The sequence below is a fragment of the Bombyx mandarina genome, chromosome 25 (assembly GCF_030267445.1).
Source record: "Bombyx mandarina strain Sakado chromosome 25, ASM3026744v2".
Lineage (NCBI taxonomy): Eukaryota > Metazoa > Arthropoda > Insecta > Lepidoptera > Bombycidae > Bombyx > Bombyx mandarina.
Window position 1 is genome coordinate 10245066 of NC_143231.1, and position 21624 is coordinate 10266689.

Consider the following 21624-nt stretch of genomic DNA (forward strand, 5'->3'; position numbering starts at 1 on the left):
GGCTCAATGGAAACGCGATCGGTATTGAGTTATGCTTCCCGTTCTTCTAATGTCTCCTGAGACCGGGCAAGCTTTTGCTGTCCGAACCCTCTGAGAGCTCAAACGGATTTCCCTATCAGTAAAGGTCTCAGACTCAAGCGATAGTGCATGAGCCTCGCAATCGACAGAGAGACGTGCTTCTCGTTCTTCAAGTGTCTCCTGAGACCAGATAATTGCTGTCCGAGCCCACACTTGTAAGTGCTTGCTGACTGTTTTTTTAATATTAGATGTGTTTTGATATACAGAAATATGACTTTTTTTACGGTTTAAACAATATAGTATTCTTAGTTGAGAAGGCATACTTGTTGTTTTTATATGAACCTATTGTAATTTAGTTTTGATTTAAATGTGCATGTGAATTCATGGATTATTGTTATCCCTTAAATAAATGAATTCATTGATTAATTGATTATATTAGTACATTCAAATAAAATGCATACAAAAAATCCGAAATCTGTTTTCTAAAAAAAAGTAATTAAAAACAATAACTTAAATGCTCTCATTTATTAACGAAAAAAAAAACATAGATGTATCCAGGACGAAGTAAGAAACAAGGGTTATTTTATATTAAAAATTAGCAATTCACACAAGGCAGTGCTCTGAATTTAACAACTAGTTGTCTTCTAGGAATTCCACAGTTTTTGCGGACGTTACGACGAGAATAGTCGTAACTGCGAGATGAAGCAGATGACACAGAGGAAGCTGCACTTCCTGCACCTTGTCCGTATCCCCTGCCAGCTCCGTAACTGACGCTACCACCAGCACCGGCACCTGAACCAGCACCAGCACCTGAACCAGCACCGGCACCTGAACCAGCACCAGCACCTGAACCAGCACCAGCACCAGCACCAGAGGCAGCACCGCTTCCAGTTTCAAAGTCAGATTTTGACGACCAAGCGTATTCGTAGCCTTCACGTCTGCTATATCCGCCATTTGCTACATATGGTCCAAATCCAGAAGAGCCTGTTCCTGCACCAGCTCCAGCACCAGCACCAGAGGCAGCTCCACTTCCTGCTCCTGCTCCGTATCCAGCACCAGCTCCTGAACCAGCACCAGCTCCTGAACCAGCACCAGCACCGGCACCAGCACCAGCACCAGCACCTGAACCAGCACCGGCACCAGAGGCAGCTCCGCTTCCAGCTCCTGCTCCGTATCCAGCACCAGCTCCTGAACCAGCACCAGCACCTGAACCAGCACCTGAACCAGCACCAGCACCTGAACCAGCACCAGCACCTGAACCAGCACCGGCACCAGCACCAGCACCAGAGGCAGCTCCGCTTCCAGCTCCTGCTCCGTATCCAGCGCCAGCTCCTGCTCCGTATCCAACGCCAGCTCCTGCTCCGTATCCAGCACCAGCTCCTGAACCAGCACCTGAACCAGCACCAGCACCTGAACCAGCACCAGCACCTGAACCAGCACCAGCACCTGAACCAGCACCAGCACCAGAGGCAGCTCCGCTTCCTGCTCCTGCTCCGTATCCAGCACCAGCTCCTACTCCATATCCTGCTCCGTATCCAACGCCAGCTCCTGCTCCGTATCCAGCACCAACTCCTGCTCCGTACCCTGCTCCGTATCCAGCACCAGCACCTGAGCCAGCACCAGCACCTGAACCAGCACCTGAACCAGCACCAGCACCTGAACCAGCACCAGCACCTGAACCAGCACCAGCACCTGAACCAGCACCAGCACCTGAACCAGCACCAGCACCTGAACCAGCACCAGCACCAGAGGCAGCTCCGCTTCCAGCTCCTGCTCCGTATCCAACGCCAGCTCCTGCTCCGTATCCAGCACCAGCACCTGAACCAGCACCAGCTCCTGAACCAGCACCAGCACCTGAACCAGCACCAGCACCTGAACCAGCACCAGCACCTGAACCAGCACCAGCTCCTGAACCAGCACCAGCACCTGAACCAGCACCGGCACCAGAGGCAGCTCCGCTTCCAGCTCCTGCTCCGTATCCAGCGCCAGCTCCTGCTCCGTATCCAACGCCAGCTCCTGCTCCGTATCCAGCACCAACTCCTATTCCGTACCCTGCTCCGTATCCAGCACCAGCACCTGAACCAGCACCAGCACCTGAACCAGCACCAGCACCTGAACCAGCACCAGCTCCTGAACCAGCACCGGCACCTGAACCAGCACCGGCACCTGAACCAGCACCAGCACTGGCACCAGAGGCAGCTCCGCTTCCAGCTCCTGCTCCGTATCCAGCACCAGCTCCTGCTCCATATCCTGCTCCGTATCCAGCACCAACTCCTGCTCCGTATCCAGCTCCAGCTCCTGAACCAGCACCAGCACCTGAGCCAGCACCAGCTCCGCTTCCAGTTCCAAAGTCAGATTCTGACGACCAAGCGTATTCGTAGCCGCTATATCCGCCATTTGCTACATATGGTCCAAATCCAGAAGAGCCTGTTCCTGCACCAGCTCCAGCACCGGCACCAGCACCAGAGGCAGCTCCGCTTCCTGCTCCTGCTCCGTATCCAGCACCAGCTCCTGAACCAGCCCCAGCACCTGAACCAGCCCCAGCACCTGAACCAGCACCAGCACCTGAACCAGCACCAGCACCTGAACCAGCACCGGCACCTGAACCAGCACCAGAACCTGAACCAGCACCAGAACCTGAACCAGCACCAGAACCTGAACCAGCACCAGAACCTGAACCAGCACCGGCACCAGCACCGGCACCAGAGGCAGCTCCGCTTCCAGCTCCTGCTCCGTATCCAGCACCAGCTCCTGCTCCATATCCTACTCCGTATCCAGCACCAACTCCTGCTCCGTATCCAGCTCCAGCTCCTGAACCAGCACCAGCACCTGAACCAGCACCAGCTCCTGAACCAGCACCAGCACCTGAACCGGCACCTGAACCAGCACCAGCACCTGAACCAGCACCGGCACCTGACCCAGCACCAGCACCTGAGCCAGCTCCGCTTCCTGCTCCTGCTCCGTATCCAGCACCAGCTCCTGCTCCATATCCTACTCCGTATCCAGCACCAGCACCTGAGCCAGCACCAGCACCTGAACCAGCACCAGCACCTGAACCAGCACCAGCTCCTGAACCAGCACCAGCACCTGAACCAGCACCTGAACCAGCACCAGCACCTGAACCAGCACCAGCACCTGAACCAGCACCAGCACCTGAACCAGCACCAGCACCTGAACCAGCACCGGCACCTGAACCAGCACCAGCACCTGAACCAGCACCGGCGCCAGAGGCAGCTCCGCTTCCTGCTCCTGCTCCGTATCCAGCACCAGCTCCTGCTCCATATCCTGCTCCGTATCCAACACCAACTCCTGCTCCGTATCCAGCTCCAGCTCCTGAACCAGCACCAGCACCTGAACCAGCACCAGCACCTGAGCCAGCACCAGCACCTGAACCAGCACCAGCACCTGAACCAGCACCCGAACCAGCACCAGCACCTGAACCAGCACCGGCACCTGAACCAGCACCAGCACCTGAACCAGCACCAGCACCTGAACCAGCACCGGCACCTGAACCAGCACCAGCACCTGAACCAGCACCGGCGCCAGAGGCAGCTCCGCTTCCTGCTCCTGCTCCGTATCCAGCACCAGCTCCTGCTCCATATCCTGCTCCGTATCCAACACCAACTCCTGCTCCGTATCCAGCTCCAGCTCCTGAACCAGCACCAGCACCTGAACCAGCACCAGCACCTGAGCCAGCACCAGCACCTGAACCAGCACCAGCACCTGAACCAGCACCCGAACCAGCACCAGCACCTGAACCAGCACCGGCACCTGAACCAGCACCAGCACCTGAACCAGCACCGGCACCAGAGGCAGCTCCGCTTCCTGCTCCTGCTCCGTATCCAGCACCAGCTCCTGCTCCATATCCTGCTCCGTATCCAGCACCAACTCCTGCTCCGTATCCAGCTCCAGCTCCTGAACCAGCACCAGCACCTGAGCCAGCACCAGCTCCGCTTCCAGTTCCAAAGTCAGATTCTGACGACCAAGCGTATTCGTAGCCGCTATATCCGCCATTTACATATGGTCCAAATCCAGAAGAGCCTGTTCCTGCACCAGCTCCAGCACCGGCACCAGCACCAGAGGCAGCTCCGCTTCCTGCTCCTGCTCCGTATCCAGCACCAGCACCTGAACCAGCCCCAGCACCTGAACCAGCACCAGCACCTGAACCAGCACCAGCACCTGAACCAGCACCAGCTCCTGAACCAGCACCAGCACCTGAACCAGCACCGGCACCAGAGGCAGCTCCGCTTCCTGCTCCTGCTCCGTATCCAGCACCAGCTCCTGCTCCATATCCTGCTCCGTATCCAGCACCAACTCCTGCTCCGTATCCAGCTCCAGCTCCTGAACCAGCACCAGCACCTGAGCCAGCACCAGCACCTGAACCAGCACCAGCACCTGAACCAGCACCGGCACCAGAGGCAGCTCCGCTTCCAGCTCCTGCTCCGTATCCAGCGCCAGCTCCTGCTCCGTATCCAACGCCAGCTCCTGCTCCGTATCCAGCACCAACCCCTATTCCGTACCCTGCTCCGTATCCAGCACCAGCACCTGAACCAGCACCAGCTCCTGAACCAGCACCAGCACCTGAACCAGCACCAGCACCTGAACCAGCACCGGCACCTGAACCAGCACCAGCACCGGCACCAGCACCGGCACCAGAGGCAGCTCCGCTTCCAGCTCCTGCTCCGTATCCAGCGCCAGCTCCTGCTCCGTATCCAACGCCAGCTCCTGCTCCGTATCCAGCACCAACTCCTGCTCCGTACCCTGCTCCGTATCCAGCACCAGCTCCTGAACCAGCACCAGCACCTGAACCAGCACCAGCACCTGAACCAGCACCAGCACCTGAACCAGCACCAGCACCTGAACCAGCACCGGCACCAGAGGCAGCTCCGCTTCCAGCTCCTGCTCCGTATCCAGCGCCAGCTCCTGCTCCGTATCCAACGCCAGCTCCTGCTCCGTATCCAGCACCAACTCCTATTCCGTACCCTGCTCCGTATCCAGCACCAGCTCCTGAACCAGCACCAGCACCAGCACCTGAACCAGCACCAGCACCTGAACCAGCACCAGCTCCTGAACCAGCACCAGCACCTGAACCAGCACCAGCACCTGAACCAGCACCGGCACCTGAACCAGCACCAGCACCGGCACCAGAGGCAGCTCCGCTTCCAGCTCCTGCTCCGTATCCAGCGCCAGCTCCTGCTCCGTATCCAACGCCAGCTCCTGCTCCGTATCCAGCACCAACTCCTGCTCCGTACCCTGCTCCGTATCCAGCACCAGCTCCTGAACCAGCACCAGCACCTGAACCAGCACCAGCACCTGAACCAGCACCAGCTCCGCTTCCAGTTCCAAAGTTAGATTCTGACGACCAAGCGTATTCGTAGCCGCTATATCCGCCATTTGCTACATATGGTCCAAATCCAGAAGAGCCTGTTCCTGCACCAGCTCCAGCACCGGCACCAGCACCAGAGGCAGCTCCGCTTCCTGCTCCTGCTCCGTATCCAGCACCAGCTCCTGAACCAGCCCCAGCACCTGAACCAGCACCGGCACCTGAACCAGCACCAGCACCTGAGCCAGCTCCGCTTCCTGCTCCTGCTCCGTATCCAGCACCAGCTCCTGCTCCATATCCTACTCCGTATCCAGCACCAACTCCTGCTCCGTATCCAGCTCCAGCTCCTGAACCAGCACCAGCACCTGAACCAGCACCAGCTCCTGAACCAGCACCAGCACCTGAACCGGCACCTGAACCAGCACCAGCACCTGAACCAGCACCGGCACCTGAACCAGCACCAGCTCCTGAACCAGCACCAGCACCTGAACCAGCACCGGCACCTGAACCAGCACCAGCACCTGAACCAGCACCAGCACCTGAGCCAGCTCCGCTTCCTGCTCCTGCTCCGTATCCAGCACCAGCTCCTGCTCCATATCCTACTCCGTATCCAGCACCAACTCCTGCTCCGTATCCAGCTCCAGCTCCTGAACCAGCACCAGCACCTGAACCAGCACCAGCTCCTGAACCAGCACCAGCACCTGAACCGGCACCTGAACCAGCACCAGCACCTGAACCAGCACTGGCACCTGACCCAGCACCAGCACCTGAGCCAGCTCCGCTTCCTGCTCCTGCTCCGTATCCAGCACCAGCACCTGAGCCAGCACCAGCACCTGAACCAGCACCTGAACCAGCACCAGCACCTGAACCAGCACCAGCTCCTGAACCAGCACCAGCACCTGAACCGGCACCTGAACCAGCACCAGCACCTGAACCAGCACCGGCACCTGAACCAGCACCAGCACCTGAACCAGCACCAGCACCTGAGCCAGCTCCGCTTCCTGCTCCTGCTCCGTATCCAGCACCAGCTCCTGCTCCATATCCTACTCCGTATCCAGCACCAACTCCTGCTCCGTATCCAGCTCCAGCTCCTGAACCAGCACCAGCACCTGAACCAGCACCAACTCCTGAACCAGCACCAGCACCTGAACCAGCACCGGCACCTGAACCAGCACCAGCACCTGAACCAGCACCAGCACCTGAGCCAGCTCCGCTTCCTGCTCCTGCTCCGTATCCAGCACCAGCTCCTGCTCCATATCCTACTCCGTATCCAGCACCAACTCCTGCTCCGTATCCAGCTCCAGCTCCTGAACCAGCACCAGCACCTGAGCCAGCACCAGCACCTGAACCAGCACCAGCACCTGAACCAGCACCAGCTCCGCTTCCAGTTCCAAAGTCAGATTCTGACGACCAAGCGTATTCGTAGCCGCTATATCCGCCATTTGCTACATATGGTCCAAATCCAGAAGAGCCTGTTCCTGCACCAGCTCCAGCACCGGCACCAGCACCAGAGGCAGCTCCGCTTCCTGCTCCTGCTCCGTATCCAGCACCAGCTCCTGAACCAGCCCCAGCACCTGAACCAGCACCGGCACCTGAACCAGCACCAGCACCGGCACCAGAGGCAGCTCCGCTTCCAGCTCCTGCTCCGTATCCAGCGCCAGCTCCTGCTCCGTATCCAACGCCAGCTCCTGCTCCGTATCCAGCACCAACTCCTGCTCCGTACCCTGCTCCGTATCCAGCACCAGCTCCTGAACCAGCACCAGCACCTGAACCAGCACCAGCACCTGAACCAGCACCAGCACCTGAACCAGCACCAGCACCTGAACCAGCACCGGCACCTGAACCAGCACCAGCACCAGCACCTGAACCAGCACCGGCACCAGAGGCAGCTCCGCTTCCTGCTCCTGCTCCGTATCCAGCACCAACTCCTGCTCCATATCCTACTCCGTATCCAGCACCAACTCCTGCTCCGTATCCAGCTCCAGCTCCTGAACCAGCACCAGCACCTGAACCAGCACCAGCTCCTGAACCAGCACCAGCACCTGAACCGGCACCTGAACCAGCACCAGCACCTGAACCAGCACCGGCACCTGAACCAGCACCAGCTCCTGAACCAGCACCAGCTCCTGAACCAGCACCAGCACCTGAACCAGCACCGGCACCTGAACCAGCACCAGCACCTGAACCAGCACCGGCACCTGAGCCAGCTCCGCTTCCTGCTCCTGCTCCGTATCCAGCACCAGCTCCTGCTCCATATCCTGCTCCGTATCCAGCTCCAGCTCCTGAACCAGCACCAGCACCTGAGCCAGCACCAGCACCTGAACCAGCACCAGCACCTGAACCAGCACCAGCTCCGCTTCCAGTTCCAAAGTCAGATTCTGACGACCAAGCGTATTCGTAGCCGCTATATCCGCCATTTGCTACATATGGTCCAAATCCAGAAGAGCCTGTTCCTGCACCAGCTCCAGCACCGGCACCAGCACCAGAGGCAGCTCCGCTTCCTGCTCCTGCTCCGTATCCAGCACCAGCTCCTGCTCCATATCCTGCTCCGTATTCAGCACCAACTCCTGCTCCGTACCCAGCACCAACTCCTGCTCCATATCCTACTCCGTATCCAGCACCAACTCCTGCTCCGTATCCAGCTCCAGCTCCTGAACCAGCACCAGCACCTGAACCAGCACCAGCTCCTGAACCAGCACCAGCACCTGAACCGGCACCTGAACCAGCACCAGCACCTGAACCAGCACCGGCACCTGAACCAGCACCAGCTCCTGAACCAGCACCAGCACCTGAACCAGCACCGGCACCTGAACCAGCACCAGCACCTGAACCAGCACCGGCACCTGAACCAGCTCCAGCTCCTGAACCAGCACCAGCACCTGAGCCAGCTCCGCTTCCTGCTCCTGCTCCGTATCCAGCACCAGCTCCTGCTCCATATCCTGCTCCGTATCCAGCACCAACTCCTGCTCCGTATCCAGCACCAACTCCTGCTCCGTACCCAGCACCAATTCCTGCTCCGTATCCAGCTCCAGCTCCTGAACCAGCACCAGCACCTGAGCCAGCACCAGCACCTGAACCAGCACCAGCTCCGCTTCCAGTTCCAAAGTCAGATTCTGACGACCAAGCGTATTCGTAGCCGCTATATCCGCCATTTGCTACATATGGTCCAAATCCAGAAGAGCCTGTTCCTGCACCAGCTCCAGCACCGGCACCAGCACCAGAGGCAGCTCCGCTTCCTGCTCCTGCTCCGTATCCAGCACCAGCTCCTGAACCAGCACCGGCACCTGAACCAGCACCAGCACCTGAACCAGCACCGGCACCTGAACCAGCACCAGCACCAGCACCTGAACCAGCACCGGCACCAGAGGCAGCTCCGCTTCCTGCTCCAGCTCCGTATCCAGCACCAGCTCCTGCTCCATATCCTGCTCCGTATCCAGCACCAACTCCTGCCCCGTATCCAGCTCCAGCTCCTGAACCAGCACCAGCACCTGAGCCAGCACCAGCACCTGAACCAGCACCGGCACCTGAACCAGCACCAGCACCTGAACCAGCACCGGCACCAGAGGCAGCTCCGCTTCCTGCTCCTGCTCCGTATCCAGCACCAGCTCCTGAACCAGCCCCAGCACCTGAACCAGCACCGGCACCTGAACCAGCACCAGCACCTGAACCAGCACCGGCACCTGAACCAGCTCCAGCTCCTGAACCAGCACCAGCACCTGAGCCAGCTCCGCTTCCTGCTCCTGCTCCGTATCCAGCACCAGCTCCTGCTCCATATCCTGCTCCGTATCCAGCACCAACTCCTGCTCCGTATCCAGCTCCAGCTCCTGAACCAGCACCAGCACCTGAGCCAGCACCAGCACCTGAACCAGCACCAGCACCTGAACCAGCACCAGCTCCGCTTCCAGTTCCAAAGTCAGATTCTGACGACCAAGCGTATTCGTAGCCGCTATATCCGCCATTTGCTACATATGGTCCAAATCCAGAAGAGCCTGTTCCTGCACCAGCTCCAGCACCGGCACCAGCACCAGAGGCAGCTCCGCTTCCTGCTCCTGCTCCGTATCCAGCACCAGCTCCTGAACCAGCACCGGCACCTGAACCAGCACCAGCACCTGAACCAGCACCAGCACCTGAACCAGCACCAGCACCTGAACCAGCACCGGCACCTGAACCAGCACCAGCACCAGCACCTGAACCAGCACCGGCACCAGAGGCAGCTCCGCTTCCTGCTCCAGCTCCGTATCCAGCACCAGCTCCTGCTCCATATCCTGCTCCGTATCCAGCACCAACTCCTGCTCCGTATCCAGCTCCAGCTCCTGAACCAGCACCAGCACCTGAGCCAGCACCAGCACCTGAACCAGCACCGGCACCTGAACCAGCACCAGCACCTGAACCAGCACCGGCACCAGAGGCAGCTCCGCTTCCAGCTCCTGCTCCGTATCCAGCACCAACTCCTGCTCCGTACCCTGCTCCGTATCCAGCACCAGCTCCTGAACCAGCACCAGCACCTGAACCAGCACCAGCACCTGAACCAGCACCAGCACCTGAACCAGCACCGGCACCTGAACCAGCACCAGCACCAGCACCTGAACCAGCACCGGCACCAGAGGCAGCTCCGCTTCCTGCTCCTGCTCCGTATCCAGCACCAACTCCTGCTCCGTATCCAGCTCCAGCTCCTGAACCAGCACCAGCACCTGAGCCAGCTCCGCTTCCTGCTCCTGCTCCGTATCCAGCACCAGCTCCTGCTCCATACCCTGCTCCGTATCCAGCACCAACTCCTGCTCCGTATCCAGCTCCAGCTCCTGAACCAGCACCAGCACCTGAACCAGCACCAGCACCTGAACCGGCACCTGAACCAGCACCAGCACCTGAACCAGCACCGGCACCTGAACCAGCACCAGCACCTGAACCAGCACCGGCACCTGAACCAGCTCCAGCTCCTGAACCAGCACCAGCACCTGAGCCAGTTCCGCTTCCTGCTCCTGCTCCGTATCCAGCACCAGCTCCTGCGCCAGCACCAGCACCTGAACCAGCACCAGCTCCGCTTCCAGTTCCAAAGTCAGATTCTGACGACCAAGCGTATTCGTAGCCGCTATATCCGCCATGTGCTACATATGGTCCAAATCCAGAAGAGCCTGTTCCTGCACCAGCTCCAGCACCGGCACCAGCACCAGAGGCAGCTCCGCTTCCTGCTCCTGCTCCGTATCCAGCACCAGCTCCTGCTCCATATCCTACTCCGTATCCAGCACCAACTCCTGCTCCGTATCCAGCTCCAGCTCCTGAACCAGCACCAGCACCTGAACCAGCACCAGCTCCTGAACCAGAACCGGCACCTGAACCAGCACCAGCTCCTGAACCAGCACCAGCACCTGAACCAGCACCGGCACCTGAACCAGCACCAGCACCTGAACCAGCACCGGCACCTGAACCAGCTCCAGCTCCTGAACCAGCACCAGCACCTGAGCCAGCTCCGCTTCCTGCTCCTGCTCCGTATCCAGCACCAGCTCCTGCTCCATATCCTGCTCCAGCTCCTGAACCAGCACCGGCACCTGAGCCAGCTCCGCTTCCTGCTCCTGCTCCGTATCCAGCACCAGCTCCTGCTCCATATCCTGCTCCGTATCCAGCACCAACTCCTGCTCCGTATCCAGCTCCAGCTCCTGAACCAGCACCAGCACCTGAACCAGCACCAGCTCCTGAACCAGCACCGGCACCTGAACCAGCACCAGCACCTGAACCAGCACCGGCACCTGAACCAGCTCCAGCTCCTGAACCAGCACCAGCACCTGAACCAGCACCAGCACCTGAGCCAGCTCCGCTTCCTGCTCCTGCTCCGTATCCAGCACCAGCTCCTGCTCCATATCCTGCTCCAGCTCCTGAACCAGCACCGGCACCTGAACCAGCACCAGCTCCTGAACCAGCACCAGCTCCTGAACCAGCACCGGCACCAAAGGCAGCTCCGCTTCCTGCTCCTGCTCCGTATCCAGCACCAACTCCTGCTCCGTATCCAGCTCCAGCTCCTGAACCAGCACCAGCACCTGAGCCAGCTCCGCTTCCTGCTCCTGCTCCGTATCCAGCACCAGCTCCTGCTCCATACCCTGCTCCGTATCCAGCACCAACTCCTGCTCCGTATCCAGCTCCAGCTCCTGAACCAGCACCAGCACCTGAACCAGCACCAGCACCTGAACCGGCACCTGAACCAGCACCAGCACCTGAACCAGCACCGGCACCTGAACCAGCACCAGCACCTGAACCAGCACCGGCACCTGAACCAGCTCCAGCTCCTGAACCAGCACCAGCACCTGAGCCAGTTCCGCTTCCTGCTCCTGCTCCGTATCCAGCACCAGCTCCTGCGCCAGCACCAGCACCTGAACCAGCACCAGCTCCGCTTCCAGTTCCAAAGTCAGATTCTGACGACCAAGCGTATTCGTAGCCGCTATATCCGCCATGTGCTACATATGGTCCAAATCCAGAAGAGCCTGTTCCTGCACCAGCTCCAGCACCGGCACCAGCACCAGAGGCAGCTCCGCTTCCTGCTCCTGCTCCGTATCCAGCACCAGCTCCTGCTCCATATCCTACTCCGTATCCAGCACCAACTCCTGCTCCGTATCCAGCTCCAGCTCCTGAACCAGCACCAGCACCTGAACCAGCACCAGCTCCTGAACCAGAACCGGCACCTGAACCAGCACCAGCTCCTGAACCAGCACCAGCACCTGAACCAGCACCGGCACCTGAACCAGCACCAGCACCTGAACCAGCACCGGCACCTGAACCAGCTCCAGCTCCTGAACCAGCACCAGCACCTGAGCCAGCTCCGCTTCCTGCTCCTGCTCCGTATCCAGCACCAGCTCCTGCTCCATATCCTGCTCCAGCTCCTGAACCAGCACCGGCACCTGAGCCAGCTCCGCTTCCTGCTCCTGCTCCGTATCCAGCACCAGCTCCTGCTCCATATCCTGCTCCGTATCCAGCACCAACTCCTGCTCCGTATCCAGCTCCAGCTCCTGAACCAGCACCAGCACCTGAACCAGCACCAGCTCCTGAACCAGCACCGGCACCTGAACCAGCACCAGCACCTGAACCAGCACCGGCACCTGAACCAGCTCCAGCTCCTGAACCAGCACCAGCACCTGAACCAGCACCAGCACCTGAGCCAGCTCCGCTTCCTGCTCCTGCTCCGTATCCAGCACCAGCTCCTGCTCCATATCCTGCTCCAGCTCCTGAACCAGCACCGGCACCTGAACCAGCACCAGCTCCTGAACCAGCACCAGCTCCTGAACCAGCACCAGCACCTGAACCAGCACCAGCACCTGAACCAGCACCAGCACCTGAACCAGCACCAGCACCTGAACCAGCACCGGCACCTGAACCAGCACCAGCACCTGAACCAGCACCGGCACCAGAGGCAGCTCCGCTTCCTGCTCCAGCTCCGTATCCAGCACCAGCTCCTGCTCCATATCCTGCTCCGTATCCAGCACCAACTCCTGCTCCGTATCCAGCTCCAGCTCCTGAACCAGCACCAGCACCTGAACCAGCACCAGCTCCTGAACCAGCACCAGCACCTGAGCCAGCACCAGCACCTGAACCAGCACCAGCACCTGAACCAGCACCAGCTCCGCTTCCAGTTCCAAAGTCAGATTCTGACGACCAAGCGTATTCGTAGCCGCTATATCCGCCATGTGCTACATATGGTCCAAATCCAGAAGAGCCTGTTCCTGCACCAGCTCCAGCACCGGCACCAGCACCAGAGGCAGCTCCGCTTCCTGCTCCTGCTCCGTATCCAGCACCAGCTCCTGCTCCATATCCTACTCCGTATCCAGCACCAACTCCTGCTCCGTATCCAGCTCCAGCTCCTGAACCAGCACCAGCACCTGAACCAGCACCAGCTCCTGAACCAGAACCGGCACCTGAACCAGCACCAGCTCCTGAACCAGCACCAGCACCTGAACCAGCACCGGCACCTGAACCAGCACCAGCACCTGAACCAGCACCGGCACCTGAACCAGCTCCAGCTCCTGAACCAGCACCAGCACCTGAGCCAGCTCCGCTTCCTGCTCCTGCTCCGTATCCAGCACCAGCTCCTGCTCCATATCCTGCTCCAGCTCCTGAACCAGCACCGGCACCTGAGCCAGCTCCGCTTCCTGCTCCTGCTCCGTATCCAGCACCAGCTCCTGCTCCATATCCTGCTCCGTATCCAGCACCAACTCCTGCTCCGTATCCAGCTCCAGCTCCTGAACCAGCACCAGCACCTGAACCAGCACCAGCTCCTGAACCAGAACCGGCACCTGAACCAGCACCAGCACCTGAACCAGCACCGGCACCTGAACCAGCTCCAGCTCCTGAACCAGCACCAGCACCTGAACCAGCACCAGCACCTGAGCCAGCTCCGCTTCCTGCTCCTGCTCCGTATCCAGCACCAGCTCCTGCTCCATATCCTGCTCCAGCTCCTGAACCAGCACCGGCACCTGAACCAGCACCAGCACCTGAACCAGCACCGGCACCTGAACCAGCACCAGCACCTGAACCAGCACCGGCACCTGAACCAGCTCCTGCTCCGTATCCAGCACCAGCTCCTGCTCCATATCCTGCTCCGTATCCAGCACCAGCTCCTGCTCCGTATCCAGCTCCAGCTCCTGAACCAGCACCAGCACCTGAGCCAGCACCAGCACCTGAACCAGCACCAGCACCTGAACCAGCACCAGCTCCGCTTCCAGTTCCAATGTCAGATTCTGACGACCAAGCGTATTCGTAGCCGCTATATCCGCCATTTGCTACGTATGGTCCAAATCCAGAAGAGCCTGTTCCTGCACCAGCTCCAGCACCGGCACCAGCACCAGAGGCAGCTCCGCTTCCTGCTCCTGCTCCGTATCCAGCACCAACTCCTGCTCCGTATCCAACTCCAGCTCCTGAACCAGCACCAGCACCTGAACCAGCACCAGCTCCTGAACCAGCACCAGCACCTGAACCAGCACCGGCACCTGAGCCAGCTCCGCTTCCTGCTCCTGCTCCGTATCCAGCACCAGCTCCTGCTCCATATCCTACTCCGTATCCAGCACCAACTCCTGCTCCGTATCCAGCTCCAGCTCCTGAACCAGCACCAGCACCTGAACCAGCACCAGCTCCTGAACCAGAACCGGCACCTGAACCAGCACCAGCTCCTGAACCAGCACCAGCACCTGAACCAGCACCGGCACCTGAACCAGCACCAGCACCTGAACCAGCACCGGCACCTGAACCAGCTCCAGCTCCTGAACCAGCACCAGCACCTGAGCCAGCTCCGCTTCCTGCTCCTGCTCCGTATCCAGCACCAGCTCCTGCTCCATATCCTGCTCCGTATCCAGCTCCAGCTCCTGAACCAGCACCAGCACCTGAGCCAGCACCAGCACCTGAACCAGCACCAGCACCTGAACCAGCACCAGCTCCGCTTCCAGTTCCAAAGTCAGATTCTGACGACCAAGCGTATTCGTAGCCGCTATATCCGCCATTTGCTACATATGGTCCAAATCCAGAAGAGCCTGTTCCTGCACCAGCTCCAGCACCGGCACCAGCACCAGAGGCAGCTCCGCTTCCTGCTCCTGCTCCGTATCCAGCACCAGCTCCTGCTCCATATCCTGCTCCGTATCCAGCACCAACTCCTGCTCCGTATCCAACTCCAGCTCCTGAACCAGCACCAGCACCTGAACCAGCACCAGCTCCTGAACCAGCACCAGCACCTGAACCAGCACCGGCACCTGAACCAGCTCCAGCTCCTGAACCAGCACCAGCACCTGAACCAGCACCAGCACCTAAACCAGCTCCGCTTCCTGCTCCTGCTCCGTATCCAGCACCAGCTCCTGCTCCATATCCTGCTCCGTATCCAGCACCAGCACCTGAACCAGCACCGGCACCTGAACCAGCACCAGCTCCTGAACCAGCACCAGCACCTGAACCAACACCGGCACCTGAACCAGCACCAGCACCTGAACCAGCACCGGCACCTGAACCAGCTCCAGCTCCTGAACCAGCACCAGCACCTGAGCCAGCTCCGCTTCCTGCTCCTGCTCCGTATCCAGCACCAGCTCCTGCTCCATATCCTGCTCCGTATCCAGCACCAACTCCTGCTCCGTATCCAGCTCCAGCTCCTGAACCAGCACCAGCACCTGAGCCAGCACCAGCACCTGAACCAGCACCAGCACCTGAACCAGCACCGGCACCTGAACCAGCTCCAGCTCCTGAACCAGCACCAGCACCTGAACCAGCACCAGCACCTGAGCCAGCTCCGCTTCCTGCTCCTGCTCCGTATCCAGCACCAGCTCCTGCTCCATATCCTGCTCCGTATCCAGCACCAGCACCTGAACCAGCACCGGCACCTGAACCAGCACCAGCTCCTGAACCAGCACCAGCACCTGAACCAGCACCAGCTCCTGAACCAGCACCAGCACCTGAACCAGCACCGGCACCTGAACCAGCTCCAGCTCCTGAACCAGCACCAGCACCTGAGCCAGCTCCGCTTCCTGCTCCTGCTCCGTATCCAGCACCAGCTCCTGCTCCATATCCTGCTCCGTATCCAGCACCAACTCCTGCTCCGTATCCAGCTCCTGAACCAGCACCAGCACCTGAGCCAGCACCAGCACCTGAACCAGCACCAGCACCTGAACCAGCACCAGCTCCGCTTCCAGTTCCAAAGTCAGATTCTGACGACCAAGCGTATTCGTAGCCGCTATATCCGCCATGTGCTACATATGGTCCAAATCCAGAAGAGCCTGTTCCTGCACCAGCTCCAGCACCGGCACCAGCACCAGAGGCAGCTCCGCTTCCTGCTCCTGCTCCGTATCCAGCACCAGCTCCTGCTCCATATCCTGCTCCGTATCCAACTCCAGCTCCTGAACCAGCACCAGCACCTGAACCAGCACCAGCTCCTGAACCAGCACCAGCTCCTGAACCAGCACCAGCACCTGAACCAGCACCGGCACCTGAACCAGCTCCAGCACCTGAACCAGCACCGGCACCAGAGGCAGCTCCGCTTCCTGCTCCTGCTCCGTATCCAGCACCAGCTCCTGCTCCATATCCTGCTCCGTATCCAGCACCAACTCCTGCTCCGTATCCAGCTCCAGCTCCTGAACCAGCACCAGCACCTGAACCAGCTCCAGCACCTGAGCCAGCACCAGCACCTGAACCAGCACCAGCACCTGAACCAGCACCAGCACCTGAACCAGCACCAGCACCTGAACCAGCACCGGCACCTGAACCAGCACCGGCACCTGAACCAGCACCAGAGGCAGCTCCGCTTCCAGCTCCTGCTCCATATCCAGCACCAGCTCCTACTCCATATCCTGCTCCGTATCCAGCACCAGCTCCTGCTCCGTATCCAGCACCAGCTCCTGCTCCGTATCCAGCACCAGCTCCTGAACCAGCACCAGCACCTGAACCAGCACCAGCACCTGAGCCAACACCAGCACCTGAACCAGCACCAGCACCTGAACCAGCACCAGCACCTGAACCAGCACCAGCACCTGAACCAGCACCGGCACCTGAGCCAGCACCAGCACCTGAACCAGCACCGGCACCTGAACCAGCACCAGCACCTGAACCAGCACCGGCACCTGAACCAGCACCAGCACCTGAACCAGCACCGGCACCAGAGGCAGCTCCGCTTCCTGCTCCTGCTCCGTATCCAGCACCAGCTCCTGCTCCATATCCTGCTCCGTATCCAGCACCAACTCCTGCTCCGTATCCAGCTCCTGAACCAGCACCAGCACCTGAGCCAGCACCAGCACCTGAACCAGCACCAGCACCTGAACCAGCACCAGCTCCGCTTCCAGTTCCAAAGTCAGATTCTGACGACCAAGCGTATTCGTAGCCGCTATATCCGCCATGTGCTACATATGGTCCAAATCCAGAAGAGCCTGTTCCTGCACCAGCTCCAGCACCGGCACCAGCACCAGAGGCAGCTCCGCTTCCTGCTCCTGCTCCGTATCCAGCACCAGCTCCTGCTCCATATCCTGCTCCGTATCCAACTCCAGCTCCTGAACCAGCACCAGCACCTGAACCAGCACCAGCTCCTGAACCAGCACCAGCTCCTGAACCAGCACCAGCACCTGAACCAGCACCGGCACCTGAACCAGCTCCAGCACCTGAACCAGCACCGGCACCAGAGGCAGCTCCGCTTCCTGCTCCTGCTCCGTATCCAGCACCAGCTCCTGCTCCATATCCTGCTCCGTATCCAGCACCAACTCCTGCTCCGTATCCAGCTCCAGCTCCTGAACCAGCACCAGCACCTGAACCAGCTCCAGCACCTGAGCCAGCACCAGCACCTGAACCAGCACCAGCACCTGAACCAGCACCAGCACCTGAACCAGCACCAGCACCTGAACCAGCACCGGCACCTGAACCAGCACCGGCACCTGAACCAGCACCAGAGGCAGCTCCGCTTCCAGCTCCTGCTCCGTATCCAGCACCAGCTCCTACTCCATATCCTGCTCCGTATCCAGCACCAGCTCCTGCTCCGTATCCAGCACCAGCTCCTGCTCCGTATCCAGCACCAGCTCCTGAACCAGCACCAGCACCTGAACCAGCACCAGCACCTGAGCCAACACCAGCACCTGAACCAGCACCAGCACCTGAACCAGCACCAGCACCTGAACCAGCACCAGCACCTGAACCAGCACCGGCACCTGAGCCAGCACCAGCACCTGAACCAGCACCGGCACCTGAACCAGCACCAGCACCTGAACCAGCACCGGCACCTGAACCAGCACCAGCACCTGAACCAGCACCGGCACCAGAGGCAGCTCCGCTTCCTGCTCCTGCTCCGTATCCAGCACCAGCTCCTGCTCCATATCCTGCTCCGTATCCAACACCAACTCCTGCTCCGTATCCAGCTCCAGCTCCTGAACCAGCACCAGCACCTGAACCAGCACCAGCACCTGAGCCAGCACCAGCACCTGAACCAGCACCAGCACCTGAACCAGCACCAGCTCCGCTTCCAGTTCCAAAGTCAGACGACCAAGCGTATTCGTAGCCATCACTTCTGCTATATCCGCCATTTGCTACATATGGTCCAAATCCAGAAGAGCCTGTTCCTGCACCAGCTCCAGCACCGGCACCAGCACCAGAGGCAGCTCCGCTTCCTGCTCCTGCTCCGTATCCAGCACCAGCTCCTGCTCCATATCCTGCTCCGTATCCAGCACCAACTCCTGCTCCGTATCCAACTCCAGCTCCTGAACCAGCACCAGCACCTGAACCAGCACCAGCTCCTGAACCAGCACCAGCACCTGAACCAGCACCGGCACCTGAACCAGCACCAGCACCTGAACCAGCACCAGCACCTGAACCAGCACCAGCACCTGAACCAGCACCGGCACCTGAACCAGCACCAGCACCAGAGGCAGCTCCGCTTCCAGCTCCTGCTCCGTATCCAACGCCAGCTCCTGCTCCGTATCCAGCACCAGCTCCTGCTCCGTATCCAGCACCAGCTCCTGCTCCGTATCCAGCACCAGCTCCTGAACCAGCACCAGCACCTGAACCAGCACCAGCACCTGAACCAGCACCAGCACCTGAACCAGCACCTGCACCTGAACCAGCACCGGCACCAGAGGCAGCTCCGCTTCCTGCTCCTGCTCCGTATCCAGCACCAGCTCCTGCTCCGTATCCAGCACCAGCTCCTGAACCAGCACCAGTACCTGAACCAGCACCAGCACCTGAGCCTGCACCAGCACCTGAACCAGCACCAGCACCTGAACCAGCACCAGCACCTGAACCGGCACCGGCACCTGAACCAGCACCGGCACCTGAACCAGCACCGGCACCTGAACCAGCACCGGCACCTGAACCAGCACCAGAGGCAGCTCCGCTTCCAGCTCCTGCTCCGTATCCAACGCCAGCTCCTGCTCCGTATCCAGCACCAGCTCCTGCTCCGTATCCAGCACCAGCTCCTGCTCCGGCTCCTGCTCCGGCTCCTGCTCCGTATCCAGCGCCAGTTCCATAACCTGCACCAGCACCGGCTCCAGCCCCAGCACCGGCACCAGCACCAGCACCAGAGGCACCTCCGTAACCAGCTCCGGCACCAGCTCCATAACCTGCTCCAGTACCAGAGGCAGCTCCATAACCAGCTCCGGCACCGGCACCTGCACCAGCTCCGTAACCTGCACCAGCACCGGTACCAGCACCGGCACCTGCCCCAGAACCAGCGGCAGAACCTGCTCCTGCACCTGCACCAGCTCCAGAAGCAGCTCCGCTTCCTACTCCTTGTCCGTACCCAGCGCCAGCACCAGCACCAGAGGCAGCTTCATAACCAGCTCCGGCACCGGCACCCGCACCAGCTCCATAACCAGCTCCGGCACCTGCACCTGCACCAGCCCCATAACCAGCTCCGGCACCTGCACCTGCACCAGCTCCATAACCAGCTCCGGCACCTGCACCTGCACCAGCCCCATAACCAGCTCCGGCACCTGCACCTGCACCAGCTCCATAACCAGCTCCGGCACCTGCACCTGCACCAGTTCCATAACCAGCTCCGGCACCAGCCCCAGCACCGGCACCAGCACCAGAAGCAGCTCCATAACCAGCTCCGGCACCCGCACCAGAACCAGCGGCAGCACCTGCACCAGCTCCTGCACCGACTGCAGCACTAGTGCTGAAATCGCTCGTATATCCTTGATGAGTGCTGTATCCACTGTTTGATACGTATGGCCCGCTCTGAGAATATGCTCCCGCATCAGCAGCAACATAACTTTGAGCAACAGTACCATCGGAAAGTGTCTTCATGAGCACATCTTCCTCTACAATGGACTCGTTACCGTCGGAATCCGTGGTTATAACGAACGTCTTGATCATTTTTTCATTTTTTCCAAGTATTCCATGGTTTTTATTTTTCCGTTGCATTTTTTTAGTTGTAATTTGTTCTTCGATAACTGCCCCAGATGCATCTCTAATTATTTCATCTGTTGTATTACTACTTTGGACAGTGACATCACTCCCAAAATAGTCCTCATCAAAATCATTGATGTTTGCATTTGTATAAGCGACATACTGAAACAAAATGTTAACAATTTTTTCTTAAATCAATACGATAAGTGCTAAAATAATGAGCTATAAATTTCGCACATTCAATCGAAGTTAGCGCTGATCTGGAACGAGTTAGGACATACTGCCTTAGTAGTGGTAATAGTAATAATTGAATGTTCTAGCTGGGGTGTTAGGCAAGTTCATACAACATTCTAATTATGTAAACATTTGTGGGAAAGTACATAATTGTATCTCATACACCACGAGATTTTATGGTCACATTATGTTGTTATTACTTGAGCTTGTTTCGAGCTTTGTTTTCCCTACCTATTAGCTGGTAGCCTATTCCAGCTACGCTCCGATGGGTAGGTGAGCTCTCAGACTCAACCTGAAAGAATTTTCTAACACTAGCCCTAACAAGAGCAGTGCTTCATAGAATCTATCACGTGATCGGTAACGCGACCCACTGAGAAGATCTGGCGAGAAACTCAGTGGGCAGCTCGTGTTAATCACATACCAATGTATTAAAATGTAACAGAATGCTACCTCGAGGTTATGAAAATGATTATAATTTGCGAAAAAAAGGCAATAGCAATTGTTAATAGATATCATAATAAATTGATAATGCGGTTATAATTTTATGCAATTTCTTTCGTTTATTTTCTAATGATGCTTTACGAATTGTTTTACATATTGTTGAATATGCATTGCATATTGCAATGCTGATTTACCGGTGAAATAGGATATTGCAAGTCTGCCCAGGTATTTACATAGATTCATCTTGCCTACTTTTGACGCAAATAAATCACAAGTTACATAATCTAAGGTTCATTTTTTAAATAAATAAATGTAGTTTATTCCGTAGCCCCCCCGGGCGTGACAAATCAAATGGCACAATTTACGATATCTGTGCGTTTTGGCGACCACTTATTATCAGGTGGCCCGTGATATCGTCTGGCCACCTTCTGAAATAATAGTAAAATAATTAACTCACCTGCAGAGCGCAGCACAAGATCACAAAGGTTTTGACTCTCATCTTGAGAGTTGGAACCGAACTGATGCTGATTTGAAAAAGTTGAACCTTTTTATACTGAAAATTTTCGAGTTTTGACGTATTTACTTTCGATAGAATAAACATCTACACATTGTATTGTACAGATACAATTACATAGAAATTAATCTTTTTATTTAACATAACAATACAGCGTATGAAGTAAATTAAATTGTGATCATGAACAATGTGATTAATTATGATTTAATTGATCTTATTGTTCTTACTTTTAATATTTTAAAGAATTTTATAATAT

The 21624-nt window shown here is 58.5% G+C and overlaps 1 protein-coding gene across 1 annotated transcript; it reads right to left on the bottom strand.

Annotated features, from left to right (window-relative positions):
• Nucleotides 1-528: 528 nt before the first annotated feature.
• On the bottom strand, nucleotides 529-21377 carry FIBH (silk fibroin heavy chain). The gene is made up of 15 exons (XM_089738562.1): nucleotides 21312-21377; nucleotides 11285-20341; nucleotides 10159-11005; nucleotides 9469-10032; nucleotides 9058-9432; nucleotides 8149-9003; nucleotides 7660-8112; nucleotides 7126-7467; nucleotides 6271-6915; nucleotides 6175-6222; nucleotides 3952-6042; nucleotides 2848-2949; nucleotides 2686-2769; nucleotides 2209-2655; nucleotides 529-2148 (listed from the first exon to the last, which is right to left on the bottom strand). Exons 1-15 carry the CDS (start codon nucleotides 21351-21353, stop codon nucleotides 614-616), a joined length of 17487 nt encoding a protein of 5828 aa, XP_089594688.1. The 5' UTR covers nucleotides 21354-21377; the 3' UTR covers nucleotides 529-613.
• Between the last annotated feature and the right edge of the window lie 247 nt (nucleotides 21378-21624).

Bases quoted from the DNA above. Each gene is read 5' to 3' on its own strand.
- FIBH (XM_089738562.1), bottom strand. From the start codon at position 21,353: ATGAGAGTCAAAACCTTTGTGATCTTGTGCTGCGCTCTGCAG. The intron at 8,113-8,148 runs GTGCCGGTGCTG...GTGCTGGTTCAG, and splicing joins AGGTGCTGGTGCTGGTTCAG to GAGCTGGTGCTGGTTCAGGT. The intron at 6,223-6,270 runs GTGCTGGTGCTG...GTGCTGGTTCAG, and splicing joins AGGTGCCGGTGCTGGTTCAG to GAGCTGGTGCTGGTTCAGGT.